Source organism: Amborella trichopoda, chromosome 13, assembly GCF_054954075.1.
Source record: "Amborella trichopoda isolate Santa Cruz 75 chromosome 13, AtrichopodaSantaCruz75HAP2 v2.0, whole genome shotgun sequence".
NCBI lineage: Eukaryota > Viridiplantae > Streptophyta > Magnoliopsida > Amborellales > Amborellaceae > Amborella > Amborella trichopoda.
In genome coordinates, this window is record NC_142348.1 from 42,051,771 (window position 1) to 42,079,125 (window position 27,355).

General features: G+C 36.7%; 1 protein-coding gene across 1 annotated transcript; it reads left to right on the top strand.

Moving 5' to 3' along the window:
* Positions 1–25,544, top strand: LOC18442464 (uncharacterized). Its single transcript, XM_006852680.4, has 4 exons — positions 1–2,596; positions 3,612–3,973; positions 21,782–24,395; positions 24,976–25,544. Exons 1-4 carry the CDS (start codon positions 58–60, stop codon positions 25,344–25,346), a joined length of 5,886 nt encoding a protein of 1,961 aa, XP_006852742.3. The 5' UTR covers positions 1–57; the 3' UTR covers positions 25,347–25,544.
* Positions 25,545–27,355: the final 1,811 nt, after the last annotated feature.

The window sequence follows — 27,355 nt, forward strand, 5'->3', positions numbered from 1 at the left end:
ATACTTTCAGAGTTAAAGAGACACAGAAGACCTTCCAAGACTTTCAAAACCAGAAAAATGGTCACCTCTGGTCATTGCAGCTCCCTCTTCTTTCTCTTACTATGTTCCTGCTTCACTGGTAGCTGGGCACAAGATGCACCGGTAATGCTTGAATTGAAGGCCTCTCTTTTAAAGTCCTCTGCAACTAGTTTGTTGGATTCATGGAAAAATGATACATCTCCTTGCAATTGGACTGGTATTCACTGCAACTTGCAAGGAAATGTAACTGAAATCAATCTGAGTTCGAAACGTTTGGCTGGAGAATTGCCTTTAGAATCCATTTGCGGGCTTGCTTCGCTCGAAAAGCTTTTCATGGGGAAAAATTCTCTTTATGGGAACATCTCTAATGGGTTTACCAATTGCAAAAAGCTTCAATACCTTGATCTAGCTTTCAATTCCTTCACTGGGTCTTTTCCTGATCTCTCTAATCTTTCAGAATTGAAGCTTTTGAACCTCTCTGATAATGGCTTCTCTGGTCCTTTCCCTACTACTTCTTTGAGAAACAAACCCAACTTGGTTTCTTTGAGCCTTGGTGATAATCCCTTCGATCCGAGCCCTTTTCCTGAAGAGATATTGGCTCTTTCTCAACTCAGCTGGCTTTATCTCTCTAATTGTGGCCTCTCCGGACGCATCCCGCAAGATATTGGAAACGTCACTGAGCTCGTGAACTTAGAACTCTCGGATAACTCCTTTTATGGAGAGATTCCAGCTTCAATTTCGAAACTTTCAAAGCTATGGCAGCTGGAGCTCTATAACAACTCGCTCAATGGAACAATCCCTGTTGGTTTTCGTAACTTAGTGAATCTCCAAAAGTTCGACGCTTCGATGAATTACCTTGATGGAGGTCTTACAGAGCTCAAGTCCTTGACAAAGTTGGTTTCTTTACAACTCTTTTACAACCAATTTTCAGGAGAAATTCCTGTTGAATTTGGTGAATTTCGAGAGCTGGTGAACCTTTCATTGTACTCTAACAATCTTTCAGGCCCTCTGCCGCAAAAGCTTGGAAGTTGGTCTGAATTCTATTTCATCGATGTCTCTGAAAATGGTTTTACTGGACCTATTCCACCTGATATGTGCCTTAAAGGTAAGATGACTTTCTTACTCATGCTTGATAATAAATTATCAGGGGAATTGCCTTCTACTTATGCTACTTGTTCTTCTATGAATCGATTAAGGGTGAGCAATAACTCACTTTCTGGTAAGATTAGTGCTGGAATTTGGGGTTTGCCAAAACTTGAGATCATAGATTTTGCCATGAACCAATTTGAAGGTGAGGTGGGTCTTGAAATCCGAAACGCCAAGTCTCTTACCGAGTTATATATACAAAATAATCGATTTTCTGGCCAACTTTGGTCTGAAATTTCACAAGCTTCTTCCTTAATTGAGATCAATGCCAGTGTTAATGAGATTGAAGGTGAAATTCCAGCTACCATTGGAGAGTTGCCAAAGCTCAATAAACTCCATCTCCAAGACAACAAATTTTCTGGCAAAATACCTGACACAATTGGCTCCTGTGCATCTTTAAGCGACATAAATCTTGCTGGGAACCAGCTTGTGGGTCAGATCCCGGCGAGCTTGGCGTCAATTCAGGTACTTAATTCCTTGAATTTGTCAGATAATCAACTTTCTGGTGAAATTCCGACAAGATTTTCAGTGGTTCGATTTAGTCTTTTGGACCTCTCTAATAACCAATTAACTGGACCTATACCCCAAGGCCTGGAATCAGAAGCTTATGCAGATGGGTTGGCTGGAAATTCCGGCCTTTGTAGCCAGAATCTTCACTATTTCCGTCAATGTGTGTCCAATTCAGGCGACCCCAATGTCATAACTATCATTGTGTGCTTAGTAATTGGAACTACCATCTTGGTTGTATTATTAGCCTCTTTCCTCTTCTTAAAGCGACGAAGCTCAAAAAATTTCTCATCCAAGAGTTCATGGAACCTGAAATCATTCCATATCTTAACATTTACAGAGAGAGAAATTCTCAACTCTTTGAAGGAAGAAAACTTGATAGGACAAGGGGGCTCAGGTGAGGTATATCGAGTAGATTTGAGTGATGGAAAAACCTTAGCTGTGAAGCAAATATGGATTCAACCCAAGGAAAATGAAGACTTTACAACAAGTGTGTCTATGCTGAAGAAACGGAGGTCATCAAATTCTCAAGAAATTGAGGCTGAGGTCTCAGCTTTAAGTGAGATAAGGCATGTTAATGTAGTGAAATTATATTGCAGTATAAGCGGTGAAGAATCCCAATTACTGGTGTATGATTACATGCCAAACGGGAGTTTATGGGATAGGTTACATGGAAGTGAGAAATGTGAGTTGGATTGGGATAGGAGGTATCAGATTGCTTTGGGAGCAGCAAAGGGTCTGGAGTATTTACACCATGGGTGTCGTAGACCCGTGGTGCACCGAGATGTGAAGTCGAGTAATATATTGATTGATGAGTTCTTTGAGGCAAGGATTGCAGACTTCGGGTTGGCGAAGGTGGTCCAGAGGGTGGGGAGCAGGGAGGTTTCAAGGTCGGTCGCAGGTACCTTGGGGTACATGGCTCCCGGTAAGACTTTCTCCCTTTCTCTATGCCCCTGTTTATCAATCAATTTCTCTCTCAACCCTGTTTTCATCCTCTTCTCCCTCTCTCATTTTTGGGGTCTAACCCCTGTTTTTGAATCTCCATCTCTACTTTTTTGTTGGTTTCAGCCGGGTTTCAAAAATTTGCCCCATCTAGATCGGGATTAGTTGGCTGATGATCTAAATCTATGGAACCCCCAAATCAATTTACAGTCCCACTAAATATTTTTTTTTTTTTTTTATTATTTTCTTCTTTACATTTCTTTTTTATTCAACCCCTCCGACTCAGCTGGAAAGGACCCAATGGTTTAATCAATCCTAAGTTGCATTTGCCTAGGCTAAAACACCAATTTGTTACGAAAAAGTATAAAACGAGATTATTTACTTCTGGGGGAATGATCTTGTGTATTTTGAATAAATATTGTTGGAGTGTATCGAAACTATAGACTGTCGATTTTGAAGATGTAAAAATTTGGGAGGCTACTAACTTGCCAGTGCATGAAGGGCTTCTTCCATTAAAATATCTTTGACCAGTTTGGCGTTTTTCTCTCTTCCGTTGATACGCTTCCTACTATCTCTACCAGAAACCATTTCCAAAGGTTTCAACTCTTTACAATGTCATAACCAGAAACCATTTCCAAAGATTCCTTATCCTGGTCTCTGACAAAGGACTAAAACCGAGACCAAGGTTCAAAGGAAAATTTATAAGACTTTCTTGTACAACCCAAACTGTCGAATTTGACAATGGGGCTAAAAATTATTGTGACCTAGGTGTATAGCAACAAAATTTGAGGATAGCCTTTTTGGCTCAATCCTTGAAACATGAAACAAAACAGTTGCAGTACAAGTGTAAAACTATACAGCATCAAGTCTTGAATCCAAGCTAACCTACCCAAAAGAGGAAATATTTTTCAAAATTCTATTACACTGCTGCTCTTAACCTAAATTCAATTGAAACTCTCAACCTCCAATATACCTGAATGAAATCTCTACTGCTGCAGAATATGCTTACAGTAGCAACGTGAGCGAGAAAACCGATGTTTACAGCTTCGGCGTAGTTCTGATGGAGCTAGTCACTGGGAAAAGGCCAATTCAACCAGAATTTGGAGTGCATGGGGACATAGTAATGTGGGTGTCTAGTAAGATGACCAGTAGAGAGAGTGTTTTGGGGGTAGTAGATTCTAGGATACAAGAGAGCATGAGGGAAGAGGCAGTGAAGGTTTTGAGGATTGCAGTTTTATGCACATCAAGGCTTCCAGCTTTAAGGCCCACCATGAGAGGTGTGGTGCAAATGTTACTTGATGCAGATCCATATTACTGTTACCCCATTCTAAAAATCAAAATAGTGGGAAAAGAGAATGATTAAAGTTGAGGATGAGAGAGAGAGCCTAATGTGGCCCTCTTGTTGTATGGTTCTTGTCTGCATCTTGAATTCGATCCTACTTCCAAAGACGGTTGGATGAAGTTGTGTCTTTCAGAGTAATGGTAAATTTTGCTTTTGTAAAGATTTTGAAGGCGAACACTGCACTTAAATAGATGCCTTGATTTGAGCATGAGACTTTTAATCTTTTACACTCTGAATGGATTTGCTCCACCACTGTTGGATTCGATTACAGGCAAGAGAAAGGGAGCTTCAGAAACTTTCTCATTGAATTTTGAACGGATCTCTTTGGCCCCAGCGCCTTCATCCCCTTAGGGCCAACCTGGCCTGGTCCTAGGGTCGTGGTGTCCCGTCTCGGTCCTAATTTTCTAACCCAGGCCCAAATTTTTTAGGGCCGCGCTATTGCCTCCTTATGGCCCCCAAAAGGAGAGCACATCCTTAGAGCCTTGGTATCATATCATCTAAAATGCATGTGCTAAGATATGGTTAACAGGACAGATTCGGGCGGATCCAAAGGAAGATCAGGGCAGCGAGGCACTTCTTCCTCAGGAAAGGACTCGGGCGGATCCAAAGGCTCAGCCGCTTCTGCAAGAACGTGCTTCTTGCTCTTGTAATACCGCTTCTTTTTCGGAAGCGGTATTACAGGCCGGGGACCAAAACGCGTCGTTTTAGCATGAAATCGACATCTAATCCTCATAAAGAAGACATCAAAAGAATAGCTTTGAAGCTATTCTTTGACAAGCACCATGAGAACAAGAACATAAATGATTTACAAAAGCTCGCTTAGTCATTATAAAGACAAAATAGAGCAAAGTAAAAAGAATATGTCATAAGTCCAATGGCCGTAAAATAATATTATATAATAAATCCAAGATTCAGGTTTTGGAAGGTAGAGGAACTAGTCTCGCATTGGCTTGATCAGTTAGGTAGAGTTCCTAGCCCCTCCTCAAGCCCCGACTAAGAAAGTGTTGGGCAGGCCCATGCCAAATTCGGACCTAGAAATTTGATTCATGGCTGGCTATGGCTAGATCAAAGATCATGATGTCAAGGCTCAAGCGTTGCTCTGATCGAAAATCGGGCCGTACCAAGTAAAACTTATTTATAATATATAACATATACTTCTGGGCCAAATCAAAATTCTAGACTGGCCCAATCGAAAATATTTTGGGCATACCAATCCCAGACTAGGCTAGACCATCAGGCCAAAACATGTTGCCCAAATCCAGCGCAAATTGGGCCGTCCCAAAAGCCCACACACCATCAAGGGTCCGTTAACGGCCCTAAACCATAGAGTAAAGATTTTAGAATGTGTCAACACATTAAGGATATGATACTCATGTAAGTCACTTTAGAAATTTGAACACTTCTATTATTTTTATTTAAATCTTGTCATAAAAGTATTCTAATGTCACCTAAATAACATAGTCCTGTTTATTTAAATGACAAGCAAAACATGTCACCTCTAAAAGGTTAATTGTAGAATTGATGTTTTTAACAATCATAACAGTATGAGAGGTAGTTTATTGCTGGCAATGTGAACGAAGGTCCATTATAAGTTTCATTCCTATAAGCACTAACGGTTTTTTGAATCGCGTTGGCTTTGTTACCCATGATGGGTTCAAGCCCTACTCATCACCAAGAGAAGACAACATTGCTCGCTCATTACCAAGTCAATCTCACATCACTCGTATACTTATTACATATGAACATACCTGAGTTTTTCATCACTCCCATTTTGGCGTTATAAAAATTTTAGAGAGAAGAGGAACTTTTTTAAGAAAAATGATTGTGCCCCACACTATTTTGTGGTGGTTCTTTTATTGTATGTATAATGGTAATACAATTGTATAATACACACTTTTCTATCTTGTTACATGCAATAGACACTTTTCTATATTGTTATATTCTCATCTCAAAAGGAAAGGGCAATATTTCTATTGTGGAAAGGGCAATATTTCTATTGTGGCATTCTCAAAAACTAAAATTGAATATTGTTTCTATTACTCCCCCTCAAACTTGGCTAAGGAGGCATTTGAAGGCCGAGTTTGAAGCAAATACCTCGAAAAACATCTCGTGGCAAAGGCTTGGTGAAGATATCAGCTACTTGATTGCGATAGGAAACAAAACGTGTGATAAGTAATCCAAAAGCAACGTTTATACCCACAAAATGATAGTTTAACTCAATGTGCTTTGTCCGTGCATGAAAAATAGGATTAACTGTCATATAAAGAGGACTAATATTGTCACACAAAAGTATTGGTGGCTGAGGAAGGGGCAATCCAATATCCCTAAGAATAAAATAAAGTAATGTCAATTCTGCAGCAGTGGATGTCATAGATTGATATTCTGCTTCAGCACTAGAACGAGCCACAGTTGACTATTTCTTAACACTCCAAGATATGAGTTAGAACCCAGATAAGTGCAGAAACCAATAGTTGAACAACGAGTAGTTGGACACACCCAGCCCAATCTACAATAAAGAAGGCATATAACTCTAAGGAACTGGCAGATAATATTCTTAAACCACAAGATTGTGTACCATTGATATAACGAAAAATCTGCATAACTGCCTGAAAATGTGCAATCGTAGGGGCATGCATAAATGAAAACATTGTATTAACACTATAAGATAGGTCTGGTTTTGTTATGGTAATGTATTGGAGTGCACCAACAATACTTCGATAAAGAGAAGAATCAGGAAATGAATCAGAATTCCCAAGAATATTATTCTTTATTACCGTTGGTGTTGAAATAGGTTTGAGGCCGAGCATCTGAGCCCGATTAAGAATTTCCCGGGCATATTTACTTTGTGAGAGAAAAATCCCACCTGAAATATAAGATACCTCTATGCCAAGAAAGTAGTGAAGAGGTACAAGATCTTTCATTGCAAATTTCATTCCAAGTTGGGAAATGGACAATTCTAGAAAATCTGAATTATCACCAGTAACAATAATATCATCCACAAAAAGAAGAAGGATAATAGTGCCTAAAGTAGTACGAGAAACAGATAGAGATGAATCAGCTATGCTGCAATAAAACCCCAATGATAATAAATAGGCATTAAATCGATTTAAACCAGACCCGAGATGTTTGCTTAAGACTATATAAAGCTTTTTTTAATCGGCAAACGAGATTTAGCTATTTTGAGCTCAGAAATCCATGAGATTGTTCCATAAATATAGGTTCCTTAAGAAAGCAATGCATGAAAGAATTTTTCACACCAAGTTGTTTGATAGGCCAGTGGCACACAGTAGCTATGGAGAGCACTAGCGTTTTAAAAAACGCCGAGTCGAACCGGACTCGCCCGGTTCGACTCGGAAATCGTGAAAAGGGGACCGGATCGCCTAAAAATCGGAAATCGTCCGGTTCTAGAGAGAACCGGACGATTCTGTACAGTGAATCGTCGATTCACTGTACGGAATCGGCGAGTCCGAACAGTGAATCGGCGAGTAAGTACGGATTTTTTTTTTTTTTTTTTTTTTTTTTTTTTTTTTTTGTAATCCATGATAGATTTTTTTGTAATACTTGATCGATTTTTTTGTAATCCATGATCGAATTGTTTTTGTTTTTTTGTAATCCACGATCGAATTTTTTGGTTTTTTGTAACCCATAATAGAATTTTTTGTAATCCATGATCGAAATGTTTGTTTTCTTTTCTTGTAATCCATGATCGATTTTTTTGTTTTTTTTTTTTTTTTTGTAACCCATGATAGAATTTTTTGTAATCCATGATCGAATGTTTTGTAATACATGATCGAAATGTTTAATTTTTTTTTGTAATCCATGATCGAAATGTTTGTTTTTTTTTTTGTAATCCATGATTGAATTTTTTGTTTTTTGCTTTTTTTGTAACCCATGATAGAGTTTTTGTAATCCATGATTGAATTTTTTGTAATCCATGATCGATCTGTTTTTTTCTTTTTTTGTAATCCACGATTGAATTTTTATTTTTTTTTGTAATCCATGATCGAATTTTATGTAATCCATGATCGAATTTTATGTAATCTATGATTGAATTTTTTGAAAATTTGTGATTTTTTTTTTTTAATCCATGATCGAATTTTTTTTTGTAATCCATGATAGAATTTTCTGAAAATTTGTGATTTTTTTTTTAATCCATGATCGATTTTTTTGAAAATTTGTTTTTTTTTTTTTTAATCCATATTATTCAAAGAGAAAATGAGAGAGATGATGATTCTGAGGCCACCCTATCCCAGCCATATTATTCACATATCGAGTCCCAACAGCAACAGTGTAGGGATGAGCACGAAATACTGTAAATTAAATGCTGAATGGCGGTTCATGCAGGGAAAGAACATATCAATATTCGCATATTCATTCAAAAACATGAAAATTCTTAATGGAGTACCCTCATTTTTTATTGAATTCCTAAAAAACAATATTTATAATGAATTTTAATAATTTTTTCGAATTTTTTTTAAGCTTTATTCGGACCGATTCACCCGATTCCCGATCGGGATCGCCGATTCGCCGATCCGGATCGGTTTTTTGGAAGCTCGATCCGGGTCACCGATCCGTTTTTTAAACCATTGGAGAGCACAATTCGAATACTAGCAGGCTTAATAATAGGATTGAATGTTTTAGAGAAATCAATTCCAGCAACCTGATTATATCCTTTAACAACTAGTTTAACCTTAAGTCTCTCTAGACTTCCATCAAATTTTAATTTAGTCTTATAGACCTAACGACAACCAACAAAATTCATACATGGAAGACGTAGAACTAGCTGCCAAGTTGAATTAACATGTAGGACTTCAATTTCTTCTTCTATCGCATGATGCTAACCTGGATGACCCAAGGCAGACTTAATAGTTTTAAGCACTTAAGGGATAGCTTCAAAAGTAAGAGCACTTAAAATTGCTGCCATGTAGGGGAGAATCTGAGGTCTTCGAATACCATCTTGAGATTTTGCGACAATGTGATGATGAGGATGCTCAGAGGGTGGTAAAAAATTCAATTAGTTGGTTTCATGAGTGGCAACACGTTCGTCATTATGATTATGTATTGCATCATCCTAAACATCTCGAATTGGTGTTGCAGTGGTCATATCTACATCTACAAGAGAAATTGGAGGACTATCATTGGCGATGGGCAAAGTAGGAACTAAAGAGCCAGATACATGAAGGACGTCATGCATAGGTGAAGGTGATGAATCAGAAGAGGAAGGAGTTTGTATATCAGACGCTTAACAATCTGACCATTCTGCATAGGTGGATAACTCCCCTTGAACCTGAACACTATCAAACAAAGAATTGAGGTTAATATAAGGACAAATATTTTCATCAAATACAACATTCTAGACATATATAACCCTTACATTGGATACTATAGCCCAATAATACATATGAAAGAGAGCGGGGACTAAATTTATTTGTAGCATAGTCTTGAAGATATGGAAAACACCAACAACTAATTACTCGAAGAGATAAATAGTCTGGTAACCGTTCAAACAATAATGAGTATGGTGAATCCATCTTTAAATTGGTAGAGGGAATTCTATTGATAAGAAATACTGCAGTATGAAAGGCTTCAATCCAAAAATGTTTAGGAATTCCTACATGAAACATCGTTGTAAGGTCTGAAAAACTCGAATTCTTTTATCAAACCTCCTTTCAACCATGCGATGATACAAAAAATTTACATTTTCTTTTCAAAGGATAAATCCAAGTAAAACAAGTATAATCATCACAAACACCACATAAAATTGATAGCTCTGATTAGATAAAATTGGAGCAGGAACCCATAAGTCTGAATGAGTCATAAAGAGAGGTTTTATCAGCACCACTAAAATGAAGCTTGCAACTTTTTCCCATCTGACAACTAGCAAAAACAAAATGAGATTTATTTCATGTATCAACATTTATCAATTTTTTAGATTCTAAGTAACGAACAACTTTATTTTGAGGATGTTCAAGACATTGATGCCACATATCTTCTGATGTTCTTTTCTTCCGATTAGAGAATAAAGCTTGTTTCACTTCGTCAAGTGCATACAATACTCTATTTCTACTCCTGATAGCTAGAGTTCTCCCTGTGCTCCTTTCTTTAATCAAAAAATCATTTAATGAGAACTTAAAAATACTAGGGAAATCTGTTATAAATTGACAAACAAATAATATGTTCTTTTTCATTTCGGACACCAAGAGGACATTAGAAACATTGAATTTTTAGAACCAATAGCAGTATTTATATCACCAACACGTGAAATAGTTAATTGTTCATCATTCCGAACCATGACTCTATATGTGCCTTTATAGGGACAAAGATTTTGTAACTTACCTGAATCTCTTGTCATATGGGTGGAGGCACCTGTGTTTGGGAACCATTATGAGTCTTGTGAATCAGCTATAGTCATTGCAGTAAGGGCCTGAGGAATATCTTCTACTTGGTTCGTGTGGTTGAATCGATGCCAACACTTCAATGCAGTATGTCCAAGTTTCCCACAAATTTGATACTTTTCAAGAGGTGTCTGAGCTGACTGTTGTATCCGGAAATCTTGTTGGAAGCCTCGATCCATGTATCTCATAAGAAGTGTATCATCGCTTTCTTGATTTTCCGAGGCATCCCACAACCCCCATTATTGATCTGGGTAGCTTGAACAAACCTATGTGCTCGAGAGTTGAAGAAATGTTGACCAGCAAAGTTGTTCCTCCATCTACCTCTGTAATTTTGATTACCTCTATTGGGTCCAAAAAAAATTTGATGTCCAATAAAGGCCATATTTCGATTTAGATCTGAGTGTTCTTCAAACATGAGGCTGATTGCTAATCTCATGGCTTTGAAGAAGTGGTATAATTTCAAAATAAGAAGGAACAGAAGGTTTAAGCATGGTGGTAGTAAAACTCTCATATTTTTTACCAAGTCCATTAATAAGTCAAAAAACCATATTTGCATCTAATACAAGTTTTCCAATAGCCGCCAAATCATTACATATACTCTTGAATTTGTATATGTATTTTGATAAGGTTGAATTCTCTTTCTTTTAGAGTTAGAGTTGCTGGGTAAGTTGGAATTCCCTAGCTTGAGAATTACCTGCATAGGTATTCTTCAAGCATTTCCAAACTTCTGCAAAAATCTTGAGGCCAACAACAAGGCCAAGACACTCCTCTGATAATGTCCATGTGATCCAAGCTTTAAAAAGCAGTCGTATTTTAACCATGATTTGTGATTTGAGTTTTCGATTTCACTCTTACCATCAGAAGAGGAAATCTTTTGACTTAGTGTAGAGCAATCACCATTAATAAATCCAAAAAGTTCCTGACTCTCAATGAGAGAGAGCATGAGTTTTCCCAGAGATAGTTGTTCTGTGTCAACTTAATAGAAGCAAAGTTTCCTATGTTAATGGTGGAGGAATAAGGATATTTGTTTGACGAGGATAAAGTATCCATTGGAGTGAGTAGGTATTTGAAGGGAGAGGGTGAGAGAGTGGATTTGAGGGTTTTTTTTTTTTTTTTTGGGAAATTGGGTACGCAAGAGAGGGTGATATGAGTTGTGTGTGACTTAGTTATTAGGGTAGGAAATAATATGGAGAATGGGGTCTGTTTTAATGGTGATGGAGGGAGTAGGTTAATTAAAGACATGAGATTTGAATATGTGAGAGATAAAGAGAGAGAGTTGGACGTGGGATGGGATGAAGCGTAAGCATGCAAGAGAAGCCAAGAAGGTAAAACAATGAGGTAAAGAGAGTTTTTAATGGCTAGACGGAAAAAATAAAAACGTGATAAGGAAAAGTGGTATAACAAAAAAACGATAATGGCTTAATAAAAATAAAAGATGGGGAAAGATTAAAGTGTCGTGAGTCAAGATGAGGTTGTTGCCCACTTTAGATTGAGAAACTACTTCAAGATGAATTGCTGAGAGAATCGGTGATGCTCTGATACCATATATAAATTTTAGAGAGAGATGAACTCTTTTAAGAAAAATAATTGTGCCCCACACTATTTTGTGGCGGTTCTTTCATTGTATATATAATGGTAATACAATTGTGTAGTACACACTTTCCTATCTTGTTTTATGTAATATACATTTTTTTATTTTGTTACGTTCTCATCTCAAAAAGAAAAAACAATATTTCTATTGTGGCCTTTCCAAAAACTTGAATTGGATATTGTTTCTATTAAGCGTTATACTATTTTCTCACTAGCTGACTCCAATTAGTTGAAAAAAGGCTTTGATGATGATAATAATGATATAATGCTCTCTCGTGAATGTTGTAAAATATTTAAAAAGAAGTAATTTTTTGTCATTCAGATGCATTTTGCTCTTTTGTTTTATTGTGTAGATTTGGCTTCTATTTGAGTTTTAGAAGTATAACAAAAAGAATAGATTTGGTGTCCTTTTAGCACAGTAACAAAATCAACCACTTTAAATATCAGCAATGAAGGATAAGAGATGAGGTCATGCCATTCCAAATGTGTCACAAACGGCATGGTAACATATGTTGGCACTTATCAAAGCCGAGAAGGAGAAAAGGTTACCAGACAAAGGATGATTGATGAGAGTTGAGAAGCAAGGGGAAGAAGAGGATGAGGAGAATGGATGCAAACATCAGGCTTGCAAGGGGTCCAGCTTTGGGTGGTATGTACACTAGCAGAGTATTATGGGGAGGTATGGAGGAATAGGGTCTTTAGGAGTAAGCACTGTGGTACAAGGGGGGTCCTCTGGCCGGGGGTTACCTTGAGACAAGTTAGGGTATGTTTTCCTAGATTATTTAGGAGTATAAATTTCATGGAGAAAAGCGATGAAAGGGATCAAGCAAGAAGAGATATGATTTCATCTTTTTTTAAAAACCCAATTCCCTCTTCACAAATGGGAAAGGGGCTTCGGGTCGTGGTAGTAGCACTCTCCTACCTCATGTTGTGACTTCTATTTCCACTAACACCTTAAAAAAAAAAAAAAAAAAAAACTCTCTTACAATGATCTTCCCCGATCCCGATCTTTAATATGCCCCATTTACCTCATCATAATTTCTTTAAATGCCTATTTCTCTATCTTTCTCATGGCTCACCTCTTATCCTTTTCCCTCTCTCTCTAAAGCCTCTTTCCTTTTCCCCATTTAAGAGTGGTGGCACGAACCGTAATGAGAGTAGCCGTCAATATCATTTGCACACTTTGCCTTGCTTCTAATTTCCTCTTGGAATTCTATAAGGGTGCAATTGCCATACAGATGCATCCGTAACTGTAGTGGTAAGGTGGAACTTCAAATTTTATCATGGTATATAATTTAGATATAAAATGTTCTCAGGATTATCTCAAAATTTATTTTTATATATAATGTAAAATTTTAAATTTAAAAAATGGTTAAAATCAAGTAGATCTATAAATATATGAAAATCTTGAAAATGGACGGTGTAGATAATATGTTGTAAAATGTGTTATTTTTTAGATTTAAAATCTTTATATTTTTCATGGTCATACATATCGATGTCGAGATGATCAATCAAAGTCAACATTAAAACTACCTTTTCCAATGGATTTTTGAGGTGCATCCGTAGTTCTACATTATAGGGTTGCATCCTTATATAAACTTTGTCCTTCTTTTAAACTCGTAAGAATTCTCCCTTTACCCAATTTTGGTTTCTTGCAATCACTTCAATAATGTCATTAGTATTTCATCTAGAATTGTCTGTTTTATGCAGGAAATCTTGTTGAGGCTACATTTTGGGATTCACATGTAACTTCTAATTTAGAGAAAAACCGAAAAAAAAAATTCACATTTTTTAGGCTTTTGCAATGGAATAAGAGAGAGAGAGGGGGCTTTAATGCAGGTAGAGAGCAAGGGAGAGAGACTGACTGCAGTTTAAAGGAGGGAGAGAGAGAAAAAAATCATAGTGTGAGAGATTAAGGCATTAACAAAGCAGAAAGACTGAGGAAACATGGAGGGACTAGGGCTTTAATGCAGGAAAGTGATTATTTTTTAAACAGTAGATAATGAAATACTTTAAGTGCAAGGATGGGCACATCCAAATTCGTAAGATCACATAAGACAGTTTTTAAAATAGGAGGGGCAAATCGGTTATTTATCTCTCCCACTGGGATAAGGGTAGCAAGAGGTCGGGTCCAGCTGGACTTGGACCCAAATTTGGGTTTAAGTTTTGGACCCATATTCATACCATTGGATCTCAGGTCTATCCCGTCAGGTCCTAGATCTGATCGGGTCTATTGCCACCCGAACTATGGGCTTCCTGGTTATTGGCAACAATGCAACAATCACCTACCATTAAATTTCAAGCCGTCTAATTTGTACTTTAATAACTAAAAATGACTATGAGTTATTATTGCATACAATATTTAATACACTCAAATGAATAGAGCTTGAAGTATTTTATCTCCAACAGTTTTATGAGTATTGGTCGGGTCTAACGGGACCCGACCCGGACTTGAATAGTGTTTAGGTCCATGTATCCAAATGTTGGACCCATACTCGGAACCATGTCAGGTATACCCGGCGGGTCCCAAGTAAGGTCCGAGTCCATTGCCACCCCTACACTTGGACATAAGAGAGCTATAGTAAAAAAATAAAGGGTGTGGTTGCAACCTTAAACAACCAAACTAAAGAGCACTTCTAAAGTTTGTCATGAGATGCAATTTTGGCATCAAAAATTATTAGGATGGTGTAAGAATCTATTTTTATCTCTAATTATAAATTTTTTAATTACAAATATAATTCAAATCAATCATATCTATAAAGGGCAAGCTTTCTATGCTTCTCCTACAACATAAAACTTATATACTTCCCCTTATCCAACCGTCTATTCTGAATGGAGGGCTAAGATTGCTCCAATCACAATGTCACATCTCTACACTATTTTATTTTTTATTTTTTTAAATAAACTATTTTCACACTAAATTTTGTACTTCCAATCCTCTATTAAACTAGCACTAGCGAAAAATATAAAAAATTATTTTCAATAAAAAAATAACCAAAATACCCCTAAAAGTTTCAAAGAGTAGTTTGGTCATTATATTTTATCGAAAAATTATTTTTAATATTTTCATAGGTGTGCCCCAATGAGAAGATGGCATGAATAAAATTTCATATTCATACAATTTGTATAAAAAGAAACTAAAAATAAAATACTTTGAAATATCGGATCTAAGATCAAACGGTGAGTGGCTCTCTTGATCAAAGTTGGATGGCTGGATGGTAGCGAAAGCATAGATCTTCTATGTTGTAGGGGAAGTATAGAAACATTTCCCATCTATAAATACATAAAAAAATTACAAATGGATGATGTGTTGCAAGATGTACTCTTTTAAGACTTGAAATCTCTTTTTTATCTCTCTATATTTATACATCTCAATGTTGAGATGACCAATTAGATATTTTTCCGATATCAAAATAATCTTTTTTGAAGGATTTTAGAGGTGCATCTTGATTTTACATTTTAAAATGTCAACCTTACATAAACTTTTTCCAAAAATAAATAGTTAGGAGGCTCGATATAGTAAGGAAAAATATACAATAAGACTATTTACCTTTGGTACGAGGTGGTCACAATTAATCTTGACCATTGGATGTGAAATTGGATAGTGGCATTGATTCCATTGACCATGCATAAACTTCAAAAAAGAGCTTTTCGAACTTTGTGACACACCCAACGTATCTAATTTCACATTGGATGGTTATAAATAATTGTGACCTCCTTATAACAAGGATAAATAGTCTCATTGTATACAATTTGATATATTCACATCATGTTAAAAACCAATATATCAGTAATGTCTCTTAATTTTTTTCTTCTGTTTCTTAAGAAGCCCTTGAAAATATTTGCATCCTCAAGAATGTGAAAGTCATTGTGAGTAGGGGAAACGATTATGGAGTTTATTTACAACCTTTTTAATTTCCTAGCTTTGACGAGTCAATGCACAGATGGGATGAAGCTAACTCGGCCTGGCATTGCATGCCTTACGACCTAATTCTTGTTCATGGAATCCATTTTAAGGTCAAAATCGGAGTTGAGAAAGATGGTAATGGGTGAACACCATTATCTCAAGGAACTAAACGGGAGGGCAAGTTATGAGCATAATTAGTAGCAGGAGGTTCTGAAATAGGAGTGAGCAATTATTTACAACAATTCCCTTAGTGTGGTGTTGTAGATGGATATGAAGCCTGATATGGGGTTCATGGCATCCATCTGGTGATTAAGAGAGAGTGTGTATATTCAGTAATACCAATACTGAATACACATATTTTTTTTTATTTATATATATATATATATATATATATATATACATATATATATATATATATATATATATATATATATATATATATATATATATATATATATATATATATTAGAGACATGAATAATATGCCATCAAGAGAGAGAGAGTGTGTGTATATTCAATAATACCACTTGCTTTTCATATTAGGAGTTTACTATTATTATTCACCGTTGGATGTGAAATCAAGTAGATGGGATGTACTATTGATTTATGACACATTTCAATCTATTTGATTTATATCCAATGGCCAAGAGTAATTACGACTTTTTTGTACTAAAAGTGAATAGTCTTATAATATGCAATCTCATGCACATTACAATTTGAGGGTTTTGTAGTACCAGAACACTATGTTTTTGTGGGTTTTTAAGGTGCATGTTACTTCTACTGTTTAAGTTGGCACTTTACATAAATGATTTCATCTCTCTCTCCACACACGCGCTAAGTTGTGCTGAATAGTTGTTTACATTATGCTCCCAGCTGGTCAAATCTTGCTCGGATGATTGAAACTACTTATTTCTATTTGAATTTTAGTCATTTTTTAACTAATCAAACTAAGCTAAAATTTGATGCTTATATACCTTGACACCATCAAACATCACATGAAAATATATATAAATATATATATTTTTAAAAATTGAAATGAAAAAAATTACCCAATCATATATTAGTGGTACTTTGGCTTTTTTAAATTTTGGAAAATATTTTTTTTTTATATAATATATTTTTTCTACCCCCCAATATGTAGTACAAACGCAAAATTTTAGCGTGATATGATTTTATTAAAATTCAAATAATAATATACATTTTCAACTATCGGATTAAAAAAAAATAAAAACATCCAATTAAATATCTGATGACTAGAAAACCCACCCTCCAATTGATCTTCTCGACTATGGATATGAAAAAAAAAGATTTGCAAGTCCTAAAAATAGTTCATGTAACAAGTTCTCTAGACTGCTATTTTCAAATAAATAAATAAATATTTATATATCTGCTTGATCTATATTATTTTTAAAATTTATAACTTATAATTAAAGATAAAATAAGATTTCTAGCTATCGTGAGGTTTCTAACCTCAAAACTACTATCTCTAGACAAATTTAAAGGTCATGTATCACCTTAGCTAGCACACACTTGAGCCTCGCTATAAAAAAGCGTATACACCTCTTGAAATGCCGTCTCCTCCTCGAATCAAAATATTGAAGAAAGAAAACCTGAACTTTCTCGAAGATAACCTTAAATTTAAGTTGATTCCATTCTGGTTTTGATCCTTTAGTCATTTACTTTTGCTGGATAAGAAATGAATAATTCCTTGAGTACTATCCATTGAAGTGTATATGGCTGGTGTTATAGTGAAAAGACGTATTAGGAGTAAGCAATAAAATCTTGGAAACATTGTAAAAAACAAAAAAAAAAACCTTAAGACTATACTTTCTATACAACTTACCCCCAACTTAACTTTTTCTCTCACTTTTTTCTCAAAAATAGACTTTATATGCAAATACCCCCTAACCAAATAAAAAATAAAAAAATACCTAATCTACCCTCCCTTACTTTCACCTTACCCACACCTCTCTCTTCTCTATGTAAGTGTGCTCCGGCACTGTGTAAGTATGCTCCGACACTACAACACTCTGGAGTCATAGCGCTCCGGCATTGTCTATGTGCGCTCCAGCAGAGGATCATGCTCTCCGGCACTGTGTAAGTGTGATCCGGCAGTGGAATCTGGAGTCACAACGCTCCGACACTGTGTATGTGCGCTCCGGCAATAGATGATGTGCTCCAACACTGTTTAAGTGCGCTCCAGCAGTACAATACTCTAGAGTTACGGCGCTCCGGCACTGTCTATGTGCGCTCTAGTAGTGGATCATGCACTCCAGCACTGTGTAAGTGCGCTCCGACAGTGTAATCTAGAGTCACAGCGCTCCAGCACTGCGTATGTGTGCTCCGGCAGTGAATCATGCGCTCCAGCACTGCGTATATGTGATCCGGCAATGAATCATGTGCTCCAGCACTACAGTGGTTCGTTCCGGCAATGAGCTCCGAAAGTCAACGTCAAATCCGGCCAAATTGATTTCTGTGTACAGGAATGGCATTTACATTTAAAAAAAATAAACTTTTTTCCTTGGGACGTATTTGCATAGAAAGTGTGTTTTTTGGAAAAAAGTGAGAGAAAAACTTAGGTTGGGAGAAAGTTGCATAGAAATGGTGGTCTTGGGGGTTTTTTGTAATTTTCCCTAAAATCTTCCTACTTTTGTCAGAAAAAAAAAAAAAGAGCAACCCTCAACCAGGGGTGGCAATGGGTCGGGTGCCCCAGACCGATTTTCTCAACCCAATTATTAAAAAACTAGGGCATGTCCCACAAAATGTGGCTCGAGGACTTGACCACCATAGAACAAGGCCCACGACCAAACCTAGGTTGGGTCAAGACCAACCAATTCAGCCTGGCCTAACCTTGTTTTTTATTTCTTTTCTTAAATTTTTATCTAGCCCAGCCCAGCCCTCATAGGGCAAGGGCCATGCCGGTCCTATTGGAAACATGGCCTAGCTAGGCCCAAGCCCTGCCCATTGCCAGCGCTACCTCCAAGGAAATTTAGTTCTCCTTTTTTCATTCTATATTTTTGTTGTTGTCATACAATGTTATGTTTGTAATAGGCCTAGTTCACTAAAACCATACATAAAACTAAGATAAATATAGATATGAAAAAAGACAGTATCTTTGAATGAAATAAAATTAAATTTGGGGTGCGGTTTGTACGGAGCCTAGGCTCTAAACAATCAAATTAGAGCCTACCTTCAAATAGTGTCGAAAAATGCAGTTTCAATATTGGAAATCCTTGTAATAGCCTTGAAATATATTTTTATCTTTACTTATAAAGTTTAATACTTCAAAAATAATGTAGATCGACAGATATATGAAAACTTAAAAATCTTAAAAACTGACGTTCGAAAAATACGTTACAAAATACATTATTTTCAAAACTTGAAATCTATTTGTTTTTCTCATGTCCATGCATCTTGATGTCGAGGTGATCAATTTGAAGATATTTGGGCATCAAAACAACATTGTCTTTCGAACTGCTGATATACATCAAATTTCATATCTTGAGTGGTTCGAAAAATGCCATACCTATTGAACTGCAGATAAAATGAGAATAAAAGATAAAACTAACAAAAAAATAAAGGACCTCACCCTAATATGGCCCAAAATTTGAACAAAGGGCAACCACTGGATGTTTTCCTGCATAAGTTTTTGTAAAATTTAAGTGGATGTGGAGAAGAATGTTTTTACAAGAGGTATGGTAGCCTATGGATCCTTTCGCAGTAGGAAAAGTAAAAGATACCATGTCACCTTCTCCAAAAAATGAAGTACCACGATGCCAATTGGTGGGAAAGGATAAGAATTCCCAATCATTCCAAGGACTGAACAAGTTTATCCCACAGTTCTTTTGGGAAATGAATAAACAAAGGGAAAAGTTTACATGGGGGTCAGACCCGAAACAATCAAGAAGGCGCACCTCAAAAAATTCACTAAAACAGGTTGTTTTAATGCTTATCAATCCTCATCATCTCGAACTTCTCAAGATGTATGAATGAATATGAGAAAAAATGGATTTCATGTCTTTGAAATAGTGTATCTTGTAATGTATTTTTTTAGACCGCCAATTTTCAAGATAATTAAGTATTTATGTATTCTATCGACACTATTTTTGAAGCTTTGAATTTTATAATTTCAAATAAAAATAAATTTCAGGCCATTGCAAAAATTTCTAGTACTAAAGTATAGCATTTTTAGATACTATTGCAAGGTGCGCCTTACTTTCATTGTTTAGAGCCTGAACCTTATACAAACTATTCCCTAAAGAAATAGTTGTGCTCAATTTGTAGAACACGGGGTCTGTTTTGCAAAACACATTAGGAATGAAGAAATAGCATGGCTAAACTAAGGGTATGACCCTTAAATAACAAGGAGGATTCATGTAGTTGATCACAATTAGTTGGAAAAAAACTTCAACGACGTTAATGATGATTAAGAATAAAAAAATGGTTCCCAATGCATCGGCAAAAATGATTAAGAATAAAAGAAATAGTTCCTAATGCATTCGCAAAACAAAAAAAGAAATTGGGATGAAAAGTAGAGAGAGAGTTTAACTCCTTTTGTAGCATTAAGAGGGGATCATACCAAGTTTGGCCACAACTTATGGATCCAAAATTAGTTAGAAGTAAGATCGAATGACCTCTCCTCGGAAACCCTAATTCAGTAACCTTGGAGACCGTTTGATTGCAAATTTCTCTCATACAAGCCAAACTGGCCTATATAGGAAGGGTGCGGTTTGTATAGAGCCGAGGTTCTAAACAATCATAGTAGAGATCACCTTCAAATAGTATTGAATAATATGGTTTCAATACTGGAAATCTTTGTGATAGACTTAAAATACATTTTTCATATCTAATTATAAAATTTAAAGTTTCAAAAATAGTGTAGATCTAGTATATCTATGAAAACTTGAAAATCTTAAAAATTGACGGTCCAAAAATGTATTACAAGATGCACTATTTTCAAAACTTGAAATCCATTTTTTTCTCATATCCATGCATCTTGATGTCGAGATGATCAATTTGAGTATATCTGGGCATCAAAATAACATCTTCTAGTGAATTTTTTGAGGCGAGCTTTAATTTGATTGTTTAGAGCCTCGGCTCAATATAAACTTTTTCCATAAGAAATGATATATGGTGGGGACACTTCGAATCTAACAAAGCCCGACCACATTTGAAAGTATGTTGTCTTATATTTCCCATGACACGTTTTATCGGAAATCATTTTGGGCCCACATCTTTTGATTTGCTTGCAACTTGGTCTAGTTTCTTGGGAGAGGACATATACAATGCTCCCGATGGAGCATATTGTGCTTTTGCTTAATGTTTTTTTAGACAAAAATATTGGGAATCATATAAGAATCACTAGATGATTATTTTTAAAAGAAGAAAAAATATTGAATTTTGAGTGTGTGCCGTTTTAATCTAGCACTTAAAAATTAGATAGTCTCCATTTAATCTTGAAGCATCAATTTTTTTTCTAGTGCGTACAAAGTTTATTTCAAAAAATAAAAAAATTTGCTGAGATTATTCTATAAGTTGTAGAGATTACATCTTCAAAATTTGAGATATATAAAAAGTATGGCGAGCATGTGTTTTGCTGGAAGAATTAGGTAAATAGTATACGCCCCCGAGAGTAGAAAATCTTGTCTAAGCATGATAGACAAAGGAGATGGCACCATCGGAATTCCACATCATCTTTCCAAGGTTTATGCAAAAAGCTGAACGGAACGGAATTTATTGGAAAATTAGTTTCTAGGATTGTGGTCTCTCGGATTTCCCGCTCTTAGTTTGAAGGATTTGTTTCACTGTGTCTCTTAATTTCAAGGATTTGTTTTGGCCACCCGAGGACACACCGAATCTCCGATTAAAAGCAAAGCAGGGAGTATAAACTCCGAAAAGCCGCTTTTCCTTTCCTCTCCTCTCTAGCGTTTATAGGCAGCCATCACCCACCCCCTGCATGCCCATGCCCATGCCCCTTTCACTCACAAACACACACCTCATCTCTCTAAAATTCAGTGCTCCTCCATTGTCTTAACAATGGCTTCCAAGACCCACTTCCTTTCTCTTCTCTCCCTCATCCTCCTCATCGGTTTCTCTCTCCAATCCAACCAAGACCAACTCCATTTCTTATCTCTCTTGAGAGACTCTGTTTTGACCCCTTCTCTCCTGAACTGGCCTAATTTTGAAGACCCAAACACCACTAGCTCCATCGCTTCATCTGCTTACTGTAACTTTGAAGGTGTCCTATGTGACACCTTTGGCTCTATAATGGAGCTCAACTTCTCTGGCCGTGTTCTCGGTGGTCTGTTCCCAGCCAACGCTTGCCACTTCTTGCCGGAGCTGCGTACGCTTAAACTTGGTGGTAACTGGTTTCATGGCGATTTTCCTGTAGGTATTGTAAACTGTTCTCTCTTAGAAGAGCTCAACTTAACCATGAACCATTTCTCTGGTCAATTGCCTGATTTATCGCCATTAACCTCTCTCAAAGTCCTAGACTTGTCGTACAACCAATTTTCTGGTGAGTTTCCAGTGACTGTGTCGAACCTTACTAATCTCGAAGTGCTCAATTTCAATATGATCCCCAAATTTTTCATGAGAGAATTGCCTCAAGAGATTACTAGGCTCACGAAAATCCGGAAGCTTATTCTCTCCACTTGTGGCCTTGTGGGTCAGATTCCTGCAAGCTTGGCTAACTTAAGTGAGCTTCAGGACCTCGAGCTCAGTGGAAATCACCTTGTGGGTCAGATTCCAGCGGAGTTAGGAAGGCTAAAAAACCTGCAACTTCTTGAGCTTTACTATAACCAACTCTCCGGTTCAATACCCAAAGAGCTTGGAAACTTAACTAATCTCAGAGACTTGGATATTTCGGTGAATAAACTCACTGGAAATATACCTGAAGAGATTTTCCGGTTACCAAACCTTGCCTCTCTCCAGCTTTACAACAATTGTCTCACTGGAAAAATACCAGAAGCGATTGGAAATTCGACCTCTTTGATGGGCCTGTCACTGTATGAGAACTACCTTACCGGGGAATTGCCCCCCGGACTTGGTGAGTTCTCGAATTTCATCCTCCTTGATGTTTCGGAAAACCAACTTTCTGGCCAACTTCCAGCAAAAATCTGCAGTTCTGGCAATTTACAATACTTTCTTGCTCTCAATAACAAGTTTTCAGGTGGTTTGCCCGAGTCTTATACGAACTGCAAGAAATTGTTGAGGTTTAGAGTGAGCAATAATAGTTTGAGTGGGAAAATTGTTGAAGGATTTTGGGAACTACCTCATATCTCCATTATTGATTTGGCTTTCAATGGTTTCGAAGGATCAATCCCTCCAAATATTCAAACGGCAAAGAATTTATCGGAACTGTACTTGCAAAACAATCAATTTTCCAGTGAAATTCCTCCTCAAATTTCAGGGGCAAACAATTTGGTGAAGCTTGATTTAAGTGGAAATTTGCTGAATGGTTCAATACCACAAGAAATTGGGAAGCTAACCCAGCTCAATCTTCTCCTCCTTCAAAAGAACAATTTGGTTGGAGCCATTCCTGATTCTCTCTCAGCGCTGAAAATGCTCAATGTTCTTAATCTTTCTAACAATCTATTGACAGGGAAAGTGCCTGAAAGCCTCTTCCAACTGCTGCCTAATTCGCTCGATTTTTCAAACAATAGGCTCTCAGGTACGGTTCCTTTAGCCATCGTTAGAGGGGGAATAGAAGAAAGCTTGGCGGGTAATCCAGATATATGCATTCAAGCCGACTCTCTCTCCGCGCTAAAGCCAAATATAATCCCCCCATGCCAAGAGAGAAGCAAGAAACAGAGGCTTCATAGCTTTTGGGTGATACTCGTTTCCATCATTGCCCTTTTTATTGGAATCCTCTTGTTTTTCCGACGATGGTTTAGAAGAGAGAAAGTGGTTGTAGAGATAGAGGCTTCTTCCTCTGTTTCCTCTTTCCTATGGGATGTCAAGAGTTTCCATAAACTCAATTTTGACCAACACGAAATCCTTGAAAGCTTGAATGAAAAAAATGTAATTGGCCATGGTGGGTCAGGAACAGTCTATCGGATTCAGCTCAAAAATGGAGAGGCAGTAGCTGTGAAAAAGCTTTGGACTAAGAGAGCCAAAAACCAAGCTTCTGATATAGGGTTTATAGATAGGGAGCTTGAAGCTGAGGTCAAAACTCTAGGAAGCATAAGGCACAAGAACATTGTTAAGCTTTACTGTTGTTTCTCGAATCCTTATTCGAACTTATTGGTCTATCAATACATGCCAAATGGAAATTTGTGGGATGCTTTGCATAAGGGGACTTGTTTGCTTGATTGGCCAGCGCGGCACAGAATAGCTCTCGGAATAGCTCAAGGATTAAGTTATCTTCATCATGACTTGTCCCCACCTATAATTCACAGAGACATTAAGTCTACCAATATACTTTTGGATGCTGATTTCCAGCCTAAAGTTGCAGATTTTGGAGTAGCAAAGGTTTTGCAATCTCGTGGTTCTGGGGATTCGATCACGATGACTGCCATTGCTGGGACCTATGGATACTTAGCACCAGGTATTTCATCTCTCTCCCTCTCTTTCATTGAAGTAAGTTGTGTGGCTCTCTTTCCCTTACTCTCATTCTCTTCAGACCAGTGAATTGATTCTTTCCCCCCCCCTCTCTTTCTCTCTCTCTCACACACACTAAATCTCTCCAACTTGTGGCACGTTGCGTATGATATGTTTCTATAAGAATCATGGTTCTTGCTTAGATGAGCTTCTGATCATTGTGTCTATTAATTAAGATTTCTTTGTGGAAAAAGGTCAGGACAATTACTCTAGAATTAAGCCAGTTAATTTTGGGTTCAGCCCATATAATTCAATTGGAAGGCTCTAAATTAGAAAAATCCAATTAAAAATTAGAAAAATCCAACTAATCCTTCCTAAGTTTTTTTGCCAAACCCCAAATTAAGATGCCTGTCAAAAACGCAATTATAATTATTGCAATTAATGCCATATCTATAGATTTCGATTAACAAGATCAGATTTCGTAACAAGATCACATTTTTGAGTTTTTATATTCAAACTGGTTGCAAATTTGAGTTTTATAGTTATTTTCTGGCATTTTTAACCAGAAAATTTTGTCCTTTTATCAGAGTATGCTTATTCATCAAAGGCAACTACAAAGTGCGATGTGTATAGCTACGGCGTGCTCCTCATGGAGCTCATAACTGGGAAAAAGCCTGTCGAGGCCGAATTTGGGGAAAACAAGAACATAGTCTATTGGATCTCTAAGAAAGTGGCCACCAAAGAAGGGACCAAGGATGTTCTCGACAAGCAATTAGCAGAATTGTTCACGGATGATATGGTAAAAGCTCTCCGAATATCAGTCCTGTGCACCAACAACATGCCAGCATATCGACCAAAAATGAATGAGGTCGTGCAAATGTTGATCGAAGCGGACCCCGCAAGGGGATTCAATGCCTTCAAATCAGAGGCCATTAAAGTTAAATCCCCCTCCGAATAATAGTTATAGAAAAGAAGGGGTGGGGACCCAAATCAACATGAATGGGCCTTATTTGATAAAGCATTAGTACTCTTAAGAAACAGTATCTGTCTCTTAGTTTGGGACCCTTTTGCGTAGTTGAGAACTCTCTTTTGAACAGTTTGTTTTGTTGTGCTTTGAAAAAGAAAATGTAGAATGTATAAAGTTATTGCTTCTTTATTTTTGGTGTGATATGGCATGAGATGGAAGGATCTCTACACTGCTTAGTGATAACGCTGGGCATCTTCACGAGAGACCCACAGAGGGATGATGATTGAGAAATGGGTGTGGATGCTAGGGAGCTCTTTAAGCTTTTTGGTATTCTTCTCTTTTTGGATGAGGACATTGCTTTCCTAAAATAGGGCTAGCTTTTTTTGCTTTTTTTTACAATCCTTCATCACAGTAATCTTGAACTTGCAAACTGAGGCAACAAGCCAAGAGTTTTGGTACACCCGCACTGGGGGTCCACAACAATACTTTTGCTTCAAAATTAAAATGGTGATATTGCCTGTGATACAATTGACATACATCCAAGAACTTGGTACCCCAAAAAATTTAGCAGAGGCATTTTCTTTTGAACAAGCTTTCAACTTATATGCTCCCCCCTATCCAACCATCTATTATGAATAGAATGGACGTTGTTGAGATGGCCCCAATCGCAATGTCACATCTCTACACTATTTTATTTTTTAATTTTTTTTTTTACAAACTATTTTGACACCAAATTTTTGGCGTCCACTCCTCTTCTAAATTTGCACCTGTAAAAAGTATAAAATTAATATAATATATAAAAAAATGACCAAAATACACTTAGAAAGTTTCAAGGGGTATGTTGGTCACTATATTTTGTCGAAAAATAGTTTTTAATACTTTTTTTTAGGTGAGCTCCATTAAGATGATGGTAGTATCAAATTTCATTCATGTAATTTGTAGCAAACTAACTAAAAATAAAATACTCTGAAACGTCATATCTAGATCAAACGGTTAGTGGCACACTTTGATCAAAATTGGATGGCTGGATAGAGGGGAAGCATATATCCTCTATGCAGTAAGGGAAGTATAAAAACCTTTCCCTTTTCTTTTTCTAAAGAAATAAAACAGAAAGGGGCGATTCATGCACACCAATTATGTTTCTCAGTTATTATTCGCACACCCCAAGCTGCATTTTTGACTCGCATCAATGACTATGTAACTATAAAATAGAAAATCTTTCATTAACTCAAAATTTGTACAGTAAAAATTTCTTTTAAGGAGTAACAAATTTAAGGAAATTCGATTTGAAATCCAATTTCCTTTTAGTATAGTGACAAATTTCCTTTTAGCATAGTGACAAATGTCTTTTTAGGCGTTGTGTAAGCTGGTTATTTGCTCTTGGGTCTTTTTGCTCAAAAGTGGGTTCCATTTCATGCAATGAAATTTAATAAGTAAGGTGGATAGTTGTGGTGGGTGGGCCATATGTAGAGTAGCTATCAGTTGGGAATGGTGTTTTAGCTTTTTGGAGCATCTTTGTCTCCATCCAAGCGTATAAAAGGCCAGTGTTCTTTCTTTCACTCATTCTCTGTCTTTCTCTTTTTCCAAAGGGGAATGTGATTATTGTGTTGAAAGTAGGAAGAGGATGGAGCTACCACTTCACCACTCAACGCGCCATTAACTCCACTTGCAATTAGGGTTTGTTTATTTATTGAATTGGAGAAGTTCACCATTATGTGCTCCTTTCTTTTGTATTGGGTTTCTTCATCACGTGCTAGCTAGACTGGGTTTGATATCTCCAACTTCTCAATTCCATGAGAAATATGATGGGCTTGGACTTTTAGCATTGGTACAAAAGGTCCTAATTTTAAAGTTGGGTGTTTGGGTTTGTTGCTATTCTCTTTATCCACAAATAAGCTTGTTCTAGCTTTAGACATTGACATACGGAGAAATGCGATCTATGACAATGTATTATCAATAGAAAAAGTATACAAGAGACCATTTATTTTTAGTATAAGGAG

Bases quoted from the DNA above. Each gene is read 5' to 3' on its own strand.
- LOC18442464 (XM_006852680.4), top strand. From the start codon at position 58: ATGGTCACCTCTGGTCATTGCAGCTCCCTCTTCTTTCTCTTACTATGT. The intron at 3,974-21,781 runs TAAAGTTGAGGA...TAGCGTTTATAG, and splicing joins TAGTGGGAAAAGAGAATGAT to GCAGCCATCACCCACCCCCT. The intron at 24,396-24,975 runs GTATTTCATCTC...TCCTTTTATCAG, and splicing joins CTATGGATACTTAGCACCAG to AGTATGCTTATTCATCAAAG.